The sequence below is a fragment of the Abramis brama genome (genome assembly GCF_963993115.1).
Source record: "Abramis brama genome assembly, chromosome: 9".
In the NCBI taxonomy this organism is placed as follows: Eukaryota; Metazoa; Chordata; class Actinopteri; order Cypriniformes; family Leuciscidae; genus Abramis; species Abramis brama.
The window spans coordinates 28,934,730-28,947,252 of record NC_139971.1 but is presented as its reverse complement, the minus strand read 5'-3'; the positions used below and the strand labels follow the sequence as shown (position 1 = coordinate 28,947,252).

General features: G+C 35.1%; 1 protein-coding gene across 3 annotated transcripts in view; it reads right to left on the bottom strand.

The window, feature by feature from the left end:
* LOC311089163 (voltage-dependent calcium channel subunit alpha-2/delta-1) overlaps positions 1-12,523 on the bottom strand; it is a 118,787-nt gene that overhangs the window by 32,679 nt on the left and 73,585 nt on the right. For 2 of the 3 annotated variants that reach the window (XM_084123649.1, XM_084123650.1), the window contains exons 17-19: positions 11,811-11,891; positions 9,074-9,148; positions 2,722-2,781 (exon numbers count right to left, since the gene is read on the bottom strand). In XM_084123649.1, the coding sequence (XP_083979775.1) occupies positions 2,722-2,781; positions 9,074-9,148; positions 11,811-11,891 (216 nt within the window). The remainder of the gene's footprint in view (positions 1-2,721; positions 2,782-9,073; positions 9,149-11,810; positions 11,892-12,523) is intronic. The other variant, XM_084123651.1, reaches the window with a different exon arrangement.

The window sequence follows — 12,523 nt, the reverse complement described above, 5'->3', positions numbered from 1 at the left end:
AGTGAACTCTCACTCTGTAGACACAAACAAACATCAGATGGCATGCTAGCACTCCTGATAACCATTACACACACTTACTGAAGTCATATCCCTGCTCAATACACCAGCATGACTGATCATAAGCATATGCTGTGTTTTGAATGCTGGTTCCCACTATGTGTGTGTATAAATAAATAAATATGTACAAATTTATAATTATATATATATATATATATATATATATATATATAGATATATAGATAGATAGATATAGATAGATATAGATAGATATAGATATAGATATAGATCAGTATTATGCAACTACAGTAAAAAAGTTTGGGTTCAGTAATATTTTTTTATTATTAATACTTTAATTCAGAAAGGATGCATTTAATCATCAAAAAGGACAGTACAGAAATTTAAATTACTATAAAAATTGTATTTCAAATAAATTACATAATTTTTGGGGAAAATGCATCACAGTTTCTATATAAAAATATTAAGCAGCACAGCTATTTTCAACTGAAAATAATACTAAATGAGCATCAAATCAGCATTTTAAATTGATTTCCGAAGAATAATGTGACACTGACGACTAGGGTTGGGTATCGTTTGAATTTGAACGATTCCGATTCCGATTCCGATTCCTTGTTTCGATTCCGGTTCCTAACGATTCTCGATTCCGATTCTTTTAAGAGGCAGGGTCAAAAAAGTTTAGATCAATTTTAATTCTATGAACTTTTTACTTTTTATGAACTTTACTATGAATTTCTCACAGGGCTGTTTTCAACTACAATATAAATATCAAATCTATTTTAAACAATTTTTTTTTAGGACATTTTAAATGAGCTAGCTAACCAACGGTCTTTCTGAAGGAAATAGTCTGACCTTCTCCATCAATTGAAATATAAAAAAATTTGCATCACAATAAGTTTATTGTGATTGTCACTAACATTTTAGTAACTAAACTGAATTTTATTAGGTTTAGTGACATGTTACAATGTTTACATGGTACAATTTCTAGTAAGCTACTCTTTTTTTTAAATTATTTCAATTCAATTCAATTATTGTGATTTGATTTAATATTGACTCATTTGGATAAATATTATTTACTCAAGATAGGCCTTAATTTTTCTCAAGAAAAAACTCTAATGCTGTAAACATACAGAGAGCCCTATGCAGCTGGCAGTATTATTTAAGGTTAAAAATAACTCAATTGAAATATGATGCGTTTTTTTTATTATAATAACAACTTTATTTAATGATATAAGTAAAAATATAAAAAATGTAATATAGTAGCCTACACATATTTAGCAAAATACTCTCTAGCTCTTTTCTTGCCAACTGCGTGCTATAGCCTATATTATGTTCATTAAATGACTTTCCTGAGGTAAATATGACATAATTGTTCTCCAGCTATGTTATTGACCTCTTCACGCTGATAAAAAACACTGATTGATCGATATTATGTATGAGGAATATACATTTCGGTAAGTTGTACTGTATCTTTCAACAGTGTTCGTGTTTTTTTTTTTTACTATTAGCTAGAGATGATCGGTTAGTCTGTCGGTCTCCGTGTCCTCTGCGCTTCGCGATTTTGTGCATGGGAAAATGAATGTGTGGCGTGAGAGCTTGTTTAAAGTGTCGCGTGTGTCTCACGGTGAATGCGTGAGAGTTGGCAGCTCTGCATGTGTATGTGTTTTCATGATTTTTTTTTTTTACGTAAGCCGGCATCGCGCGCAGTTTTCAAACGGACGAGCAGAGGACGAGAGAATATGGTTGCAACTCGCAAGATACCGAACAATAAGAAAACATCATATAAGTACGTTTTTAAGGTTTAACGTCAGGGTTGTTTGCTCTGAATACATGAGACGCTGTGCGAGTTAATAAGGCAACTCACACAGCGTCTCATAAAATGTATCGGTTCGCAGTTTAGCATAACAATCCAATCCTAGTAATACACGCATTTACCATGCCGTGTTACAGTTTACAAATGTTTAACTAATGTGGGGGAAGTAGGCTACAGCTGTCAGTGTTCAGCGAGTTAACATTTGGCAGTTTGAAATCGATTAGGTAGTTACTTCATTTCAGACTAGGGCTAGAAATTATCAAATTGGTTACTTAGACAGCGGCTGCTTCTTCCGGTCGGCGGAATCGAAACTAGGAATCGAAATTTAAACTTTTGAACGATTCCGGGAAAATCGCAAAGCTAGTCCCGGTTCCAGTCGATACTCGATACTCGATACCCAAGCCTACTGACGACTGTAGTAATTGCTGCTGAACATCTAAAATAGAAATATATATATATATAAAAAAGTTATATATATATAATTTTAATATTGTAATAATATTTCACAATATTACTGTTTTTTACTTAATTGATAAAAATAATGCAGCCTTAGCACAGAAACATGAAAAATCGTACCCCAAACTTTTGAACTGTTCAAATTATATTTATGCAATCATTCTAAAAAATTATTGCATTCAATCGTATGTGTTGTGCACAATGTAGCTATATGTAGCGTTACATAACTATCACAGAGATTTTGGGTTCTGGAACTACAAATGAGCTCAGCAATGATTTTGTGTAATACATACACTACAAGACCTCTAAGATTATGGTTAGGTAGGCATACTAGATATCATACTACAGCTATAAAGAGTTAAACAAGCTATTTAGCACTATTTATCTCTATTTCTATGACAAGACTAACTGGTCTACCATAGTTTGCATGGTCTCACCTCAGGGAACGTAAGAGCCAGCTTTTTACTTAGCCTGCGGTGACGGCTCTGAATCCTGTTCTAGTGAGATATATGGAGAGGATTTCAGTGCATGGAAACAGAAAGAGAGTTATTTATGGGTGCCAAAAACTGACTTAAGCATTGAAAGAGACCACACTTGTTAACAATGCTGTTATTGTAAAACACGACAATCCATCATAGATGAGAAGGTTTGAAAGAAATAAAAGTGCACACTATAAATCGATTCCCATCGTGTAGGCCTTCCTACTGTTTGAACACAATTATTTGTCTCTCTGGCGAGCAGATAACATATGGCTGACATACTATGAGGGTTTGTTTAATTTCTACAGTCAAAATCAAATTAGCTCTTCCTGCAGTGTTCAAAGTCTCCCTGAAAGACTCTCCAAAGTTCGTTCGAAGTGGTTGCTTTCTCTTAACTTTAGCCGACAAATTCAGTCATGTGTTTTGCACCGCTGGATACTGGTGGAGAACTTTGAACTGTTTCCAGTAGATCTGGCACCCCATGGTTTAGGGGCTTATGTTTGCATATCAGCGCTGCTCAGGGTTAAGTACGGCATCCACGGTTCAGAGATTCAATCCATGCCTATGTGTCTCTCTCAATCAGCCTGCTTGATCTGCGCCCGTACCCGATAGCATCTCAACATCTGTCCTTGAGAGATCAAGCCTTCAGATGTGATCAGAGTCGGCTCGCCAAACTAAAGTAAAACCAACCGTTCCGCACATGGAGTCCGCTGGGAGCAATAACACTGGCGTTTATGTTTGTAATGGCACTTGCATTTTTTATTGCCATTACCAATATAGATGAGCTCATTAAAAAGAGCATTGTTTGCAAAGTATGTTACGAGTTTGCTTCGGTAAAGGGTTTTCAAAGGCTTTCCCCATACGAAGCGACAGAGAGAGGAAGGAACCTCAGAGTCTATGTTGTTTCTTTTAAACCAAAAGCTGGAGGACGGATCTTTGAGGCAAGATGGAAATATGTCATAACACTCGTTCTTACTGACGCCAAGGATGGAAATGTGTTCTGTATGTTTGATTTGACAGGCTTGTGGACTGAAGTTAATACTCTCCATATATAAGACCTGGAGCTTTGTTATTTTTGTGTATATTTAACAGCAAACATTGTATGTCTCTGACCTAAAATTTCAGCAATAACACTGACATGTTTCAGCACTTGCCCCGATTCACAAAACAGGCGTTCTCAAGCATAGACAGCTGAAAGAGCGAAGAAATCTCTCAAATAAAATTTCTCAAAAATATTATATAATTTTGTACTATTTAATATTTTATATGCATCAGAAAATATATATACACTACTGTTTTAAAGTTTTGGGTTTAAAGATTGTTTAATTTTTATGTATAATATTTTGAAATATTATTATAATTTTACAATTATAATTATTTTAAATTCTAATCATATTTATAAAATCTAATTTATTCCTGTGATGGCAAAGCTGAATTTTCAGCATCATTACTGCATCACCTGGTAGAGCGATGGATCATATTAATATATCGTCCTCCTAAGTCTCTGTTAGATTTTTGTCTCTGAACTCAATGAACTACTTACTCTGGCCTATGCTGCATCCTCTTATGTTATCCTGTCGTCATGTCATCCTGCTTGGTGATTTCAATATCCCTTTTGACTCTGTCTGTTCTAATGCCAATGACCTTACATTAACTTTGGATAATTTTAGTCTTGTACAACATGCCGAATTTCCTACTCACTGCTGTGGTCACACACTTGATCTTGTTTGCACTTCAGGAATTAATAATGTCTTTGTATCTGGCTCAAAAACTGGTATTTCTGATAATAAGCTGATAACAGTTAGATTTGATTTCCCTCTTCCTGAAACTCTTCACAAAATTACTATTAATTATCACAATGTTAAATCTCACCAGCTAAAATACAAGTCTGCTCTTAATGTCACATGCACAGCATACTACTCCATAATTACCACTGCTAAAAGTAGTGATTAACAAACTTGTTAACCCTTTAACGCACCTTATTACCGGCTAAATTGACCTCTGCAACTCCTTCCTCCACTTTTTATGAAACATTTTCATCAAACTCAGAAGTTTCCTCTAACTGGTCCTCAGCTCAGCCCATAAAGCACATCCCCTTTAGCTTTACTCTTACCAGCCCATCCTGTTAGTGACCTAATTGCTCAAACTAGCTTATCTACTTGCCAGTTAGATCCAGCACCTCACTTCTTAAAAGCTGCCTATCTGAAATATCATCTCCTATTGCTCATTTGATCAACTGTTCTATTTCTTCTGGGTCTGTCCCGCTATCATTAAAAATGGCTGTGGTCACTCCTATTTTAAAGAAACCATGGCTTTTACTTTTTTCTTCTGTTATGAATAATTTCAGACCTATATCTAATCTTCCTTTCATTTCTAAGCTGCTTGAAAAAGTAGTTGCCTCACAGCTACAAGCTCATCTATCTGCTAACAATCTTCTTGATCCCTATCAATCTGGCTTTCGGTCAAGCCACAGCACTGAAACAGCATTGGTAAAAATTACTAATGACCTCCTAATATCTGCTGATTTTGGTGGTCTTATTGTTCTCATCATGCATGACTTAGCAGCCTTTGACACTGTACCTCATCTCGGCTATCGGCTATCTGTATCACGGGTAGTGCTTTATCTTGGTTTATATCATATCTCACTGATAGACAATGTTTTATTACTGTCCAAAACTTCAAATCTTCTCATGTGTTCTCTCTCTCTCAAGGTGTCCCTCAAGGCTCTGTTCTTGGACCACTTCTGGTTCAATATTTATTTGTTACCTCTTGGTCACATTATCCATAGTTATGGTCTCAGCTATCAACTGTTATGCCGATGACTTGACAATTAACATATCAGTTTGCTCTGTCAGCTTGCGCTTTATAAATAAAACGTATTATTTGTATGTATAAATACAACTTATTACTCCAGTCTTCAGTGTCACATGATCCTTCAGAAATCCTTATAATATGCTGATTTGGTGCTCAAATATTATTATTATCAATGTTGAAAACAGTTGTCTTGCTTAATATTTTTTGGTAGATTTACCATTTTGTGGTAGATTTACTGAATAGAAAGTTCAAATAAAGAGCATTTATTTGAAATAGAGTAAAATAGTTTAGACATTTTTGTAACAATGCCACTTTTGATCAATTCAATGCATCACTGCTAAAAAAAAGTATTACTGTCTTTAAATAAATAAATTGAACTGACCCCAAACATTTGAATGTTAGTGTATACAATTTGAGTTGATTTAATCTTCTTAAAAAGAGACAAATAATTGTTATGTACTTAATAAAATTAATAGAATAATAGAGCTAATTAAAAAGGTTTTTGATTAACAATAATAATAAAAACATAAAATGCACATATACATAAAAAAAATACATGTAACTCCATATAACTATGAATTCAAACACTTTTTCTTAGAAAGGAATGGTATACAGTACAGTGCAAAACATTACTGATTTGTTTGACACTTCCATTACCATCACAGTCAAATTCGCAACAAATTCCAACAAAGTACTACATTAGCAGGCTAGATAACGTTACCTTGGATACATCCTTCAATTAGCATAATTACATAACATAAATACATCAAACTAAACCAAATGTTTACGATGAACGTAAGATCTTACACTGGCCCCTGAGTCATCCTTATTGTTGAGCCCTGCACATGTATAACTCTTTGCGATTGCATATTGAGCTTAAATCAGAAAATGTCTAAACGATTTGCAATCTATGTCCGACCAGACGTAATATATTTAATGCATTTTCCTCCTTAACTTGCGAGGGTGTCATGGTGGGCTGGGGTTGTCTAAGACTAGGTGATGGACGGTGCTTTTACCATCCAGACTGAGGATAAACTATGACCCTGAACGCACACACGTGATCTCTTTTCTCCTTCACATTCTTTATTTAAAAGATGAAATGCAGACCGGCCCATGTGTGTGGTGGGATACCAGAATCAAAGGGACCTGCAAATAGACTGATATGTAAAAATTGTAGTCGAGTCGCATTGAGAAACATATATGCAGGTTCGCTGCCAGAAGCACGTGCATTACTTTGGGCGATTTGCAAAGGTTATGTGCAAAGCTCACCCAGAAGAGGGGCTGCATGCTCCGATCCAAAGGAAAAGCTATATGAGCGCCTGTTTACACACCGCAAATGCATGTTCATACATTCTAAATCTACAGCTTTACATATGAGGTCATACACACTTGTCAATAATGATATGAGCTGAATCACTCGCAGCTGCTTAATCTTCCTTTTTGTTTCATAAGATAGACAAATGTAATATGGTTTTAACTATAAAAACATATGAATAGAAGAAAAACAGAAGGGATAATATTAGGGCTGGGTATTGCAATGTGCAACGCATAATTGAATGCATCACAATGCATCACCTATATGGAAACCTACCGTATATCCATCAAATAACACAAAGAAATATGACAAATATTACAACATATCGGTAAAATTGGCAAAAGTGTCAAATTTTATCACAACTTATAATTTGTCATAATTATTATTTTTAATATTATAATTAAGACTTTTTATCTAATAATATGGTTTTGTATGACATAATTATTACCTTAATATATCATAATTCTGATTTACCAAATTATTTTTTTCTTATGTGGTGGAACTGTGTGAGATGAATAAAATAAAAATACTGATACAATGACTTCAAGCATCAATACAATATTGAGAAAAAAATGCTTTATATTAATATATGATAAGATTTGCATAGCTCTAGATTACACTATAGTTCAAAAGTTTGGAGTTGGTAAGACATTTAAGTTTCTTATACTCATCAAGGCTGCATTTATTTGATCAAAAAATGCAGTAAAACAGTTCTGTCATGATAACTCTCGAAGGGTTTGGCATGGTATGTTAAAGGGTTAGTTCACCCAAAAATGAAAATTTTGTCAGTAATTACTCACCCTCATGTTGTTCCAACCCCGTAAGACCTTCGTTCATCTTCGGAACACAAATTAAGATATTTTTTTCTTAATTTGTGTTCCGAAGATGAATGAAGGTCTTACGGGGTTGGAACAACATGAGGGTGAGTAATTACTGACAGAATTTTCATTTTTGGGTGAACTAACCCTTTAATATGTTTGGTCTTGGAGAAATAGATCTGCTATACTACACTGCTGCTGCTGTTATTGCTGCTGCTGCAGAGCAAGTACAAGACATGCTGCTGTGAGCAAGTAAGACATGCTGCTGCTGTACAATATAGCGTACATGAATTACCTGTAGCAGTTCTATACAGGTGGAGCTGGGGAAGGTTGAGGGTTTCTGAACACGCACTGCAAACTGCTACGCAGACGCTGACCAAGTATTTGAAAGTTGGGCAGCAAGCTCATTGGCTGCTGATACAGCAGGATCCAATCAGCTGTGCCCTATACAGAAAGATGTGATTGCAAGCAGATTGAGTTAAGGACCTATCATCCTGCGCCAAACCATTTAGAGTTTTTTGACAGAACTTTTTATTTATTATTTAGTGAAATCATTACAATTTACAATAACTGTTTTAAAATGTATTTTATTCCTGTAACAGCAAAGCTGAATTTTCAGCATCATTACTCATTGAAAACATTTGTGCTGCTCATTACTTTTGTGGAAACAGTGATTTTTTTTTTTCTTTCCAGGAATCTTTGAGAAACAACAGCATTTATTAGATTTTTTTGTAACAAAGTCAGAGTATATGGTTACTCTATCAATTTAATTCATTGTTGCTGAATAAAAGTATTAATTTCTTTAATAAAAAAACAAAAACTTACTGACCCCAAACCTTTGAAAGGTAATGTATATGGTGTTATTTCTCCAAAAAATAGACTTTAGGTCACCAGTAGACACTATATTTAATTTAACATCCATGTCATATCTAATATAGCATATACAGTATATTGGGAAAGGAGAATATTCAGAATAGTAATACTCAGTTTGGGATTTCAATTGGGCATAATCTTCAAAATTTGGTTACATTCTTGATATAAATGTGCACATGAAGACATGGTTTAAGAGGTGAGAATGAACATGAATATGCAGCACATATACACAAACAAGGAAGGGGAGATAGAGATACAGAGACAGAGAGAGAGAGAGAGAGAGAGAGAGAGAGAGAGAGAGAGAGAGAGAGAGAGAGATACAAGAACTACAGACGTTGTCAAATAGATGTCAAACAAGCAAGAAACGTTTTAACATGAGACAAGCATGTCATGGTTCTCCACCACAAGCAGCCTTAAAACCTCTTCCTCTGTCATAAATGTGCTGTGATGTCATATTTGAGGTATTTGGGTGGAGAAAATGCTTCAGTACCTTTGGTTGCAGGTTTGGATGGAGCAGCACGTAACCGTTAGGGTCAATTGCGAAATAATATCCATTAGGACCAATCTGAAATAAACAAAACAGAAAAAGGAGAATAGTGAGGACACATCGAATAAGAAGACCACCATCAAACCCAAATCCCTGCTTAGACCAAATGGACCTGGTTCCTCAGAGATACGGTGGTTAATCCCTCACTAGCGGGGTACTGTCTAATATCCCCTGAGAACGCCGACCCGAGCTGTCAATCACCCCTGAGCACTTAGCGTTAATCAAATGTGTCGGTTCATCTGGAAACATTCCTCTGAGCTTAACAGAAAATCACAACCATTTACAAATCAAATGTAAGTACAAACAGATGTAATGTACAAGGGCTTACATCCTCTTAAGAGCGATCTTACTGTAAGAAGGCGAAACCGCAAGACGGCAGACCGCCGAACAATAGCGCATTTATCTTATGCATGCCGTGTTATTCCTATTAGAGGGACTCAAAGAGTCTGCAAAGAAAACATCTAACACATGAGTTTCACTTTGTTCCCTTATAAATCTAATTATTTAGCGTTCAAGGAACAGTTCACCCTAAATTAAAACTCGTCGCCGTTCGTTGCCCTCACGCCGCCCCGAAAACAGATTTTCTTTTTGCTAAAGTTTTTTTGCCTATGCAATGAAAGTGAATAGGGCTGTCAAGCACCAAATCTGAGAAGAAAGTATCATAAAAGCCCCATACAATTAGTGTGTGTGATTTATGCACTATATTCCAAGTCTTTTGAAGCCATACAATTCTCACATCTTGTCTTTGAAGTCAAACTGGTGCGACACATCTGACACTTCATATTTTATTCTACTTACTAGCCTACTGTTAAAAATGTTGCAGTTGGTAAGATTTTTAAATGCTTAGAAGACTATCATGCATATTTGATTAAAAATACAGTAAAAACAGTAATATTGTAAACATTATTACAGTTTAAAATGAGCCTTTTTTATTTGAATATATTTTAAAATGTAATTTATTCCTGTGATGGCAAAGCTGAAATTTCAGCATTATTACTCCAGTCTTCAGTGTCACGTAATCCTACAGAAATAATTTGAATATGCTGATTTGCTGCTGAAGTAACATTTCTTGTTATTAACAATATTGGAAACAGTTACACACCTTTGACCAATTTAATGTGTCCTTCCTGAAAAAAATAATACTATAAACTTTTGAACAGTAGTGGACATGAAAGTATGTAGTTGTTTGGTCCTGTTGTTGTCTTTTATTTTATTTTATTTTATTTTATTTTATTTTATTTTATTTTATTTTATTTTATTTTATTTTATTATTTTTATGTATTGTAAATGGTCTTTTTTTTGTATGCTGGTCTTGCTAAAAAAAAAAACAATTGCTCTTTGGGGACATAAACAAATAAAGAAAGTATCAAAATGTATCACTTTTTTGATACTTTTGTGGTGATTTTTAGTCATTTTTGGAGCTTGTCATCAGCCAAATCCTCATTTGCATTTGTTTTATGTAAAAAGAGCAGTGTGAACATTCATTGAAACATCTTATTTTGTGTTCCACAGTAAAAAGGTGGATTTGGGTTTGGAATTACTATAGGGTGAGTAAATCAGGGCTGCCCCCTAATAGTAGACTAAACGTTAGTCGACTAGAAGAGGCTTTGCCGACCAAAATTGTATTAGTTGATTAGTTGCAGAAAAAAAGAAAAAAATCCGTGAGGGACAGGTTGTTAACGGCAGGTCCTTGCGGCAATTACAGTGTGTCGGACAGGAAATCCAAACGTTTGCATATCATCCATCGACCTCAAACCTTTACTTGGCCGCTCACTTTTACGTTAACCTAGATAAATATGCACTATTATTAGGCGCATATTTAGTATGGAAGCTAAAGTATTAGCATGCTTCATGGCATGGAGGCGCCGGCGCGATCACTTGCATTTTTTTCCTGACAACAGCGGAAACAACTTAAAATACCCAGTCATTTTTGGTCATACAGATAAGAGTAATACATCATTCGAAACTGTACTTTTATTTGGGTAAACTCACATTAACATCAAATTGTGCTTTTGTAAAATAAAGAAAACAAACAGGATGCGCTTTGCTTTCTGCCGTCTCGGTGGAGCGCGTCACAAAAATGAACTGAAACTCCGTGTATAGGCATCTTGCCAACCATGCATGAGAAATACATCTATAGAAAGCTTGAAATGTCTACTTTTAAACACTCTCTGCTTATGTAATCCGTATGAAAGGTGATTTCTTTCTATAGGCGTGTCCACTATACAGCCGGGATGGCGAGTCAGCATCATCTTCATTTTTGCAGCTGATACCGACTCATAAAATACTAGTTTACTAATAAATAATTTAAATGTCTCCTTGCTATTTTTTTTGCTGGCGCTTTGCAGCAAGCTTTATGCGTGCGCTTGAGCGCAGAATAGGCTATATTACGCCTATATATTAAACACTCATTATGGTTTAGTATTCTCCTCAGTATATATTTAAGTAAATTAATATAAACGTGCTATTAGTCTACTAATGGCTTAAATGAACTAGAAACTAGAAAATTCTTCAGTTGGCGCAGTCCTAGAGTAAATAATCACAGAATTTTCAGCTTTTAGGTCAAAGGAATGAATCCCTTAAATAGGTCCCTTTTTAGTCTTTTTATGAGACTGGAACAACAAACAGATTAAATGCTGACAGTATTTGAGTTGAAATTGTTTGTGTTTGGGGTACTCACTGTGAAGCGGGGCGTCAATCTTTTGATATCATCGAGAGACACATCCACCCCCATCACTCCTAAAATCAACTGGTTCTGATGCTAAAAGAGAAATCAAAAACACTAAGTTTCCACTCTGACATACAATGTAGAGACATTTACAAACAAATATGGGTAACACTTTATTTCGATAGTCCTCTTTAGACATTCTACAAACTATAAGTAACTTTGCAACTACATGTCAACTAACTCTCATCAGAGTATTAGTAGACTGTCTGCTTAATATCTGCCAACACTTTATTTTGATGGTCCTCCAACAGACATTCTACTGACTATAAGTAACATTGCAAGTACCAGTCAACTTATTCTACTAACCCTAACCTACAGTCTACTAATACTCTTATTAATTTGCAACTACATGTCAACTCTTATTAGAGTTAGTAGAACAACAACAACAAAATGCAAACCTTTTCAACTTGGCAAAAATAACCACTATGAAACAGTGCAAAGTTACAAAGTGTCACGTCTAAATGACTTCTCGTCATCCATCCTGGAAACTGATATTAAACTTATCAAAGAACCCAGTGACGCAGTCAGCGACTGGAAAGTAATAGCAACTTTCAGAGGGTCAATCGGTTTAGTAGACAACGTACTGATCCTTTGACCTCCAACTGGGAAAGTGTAGGATAAGATACTCTATGATATTTATTTTCCATATCTGTTACTATCGTAGT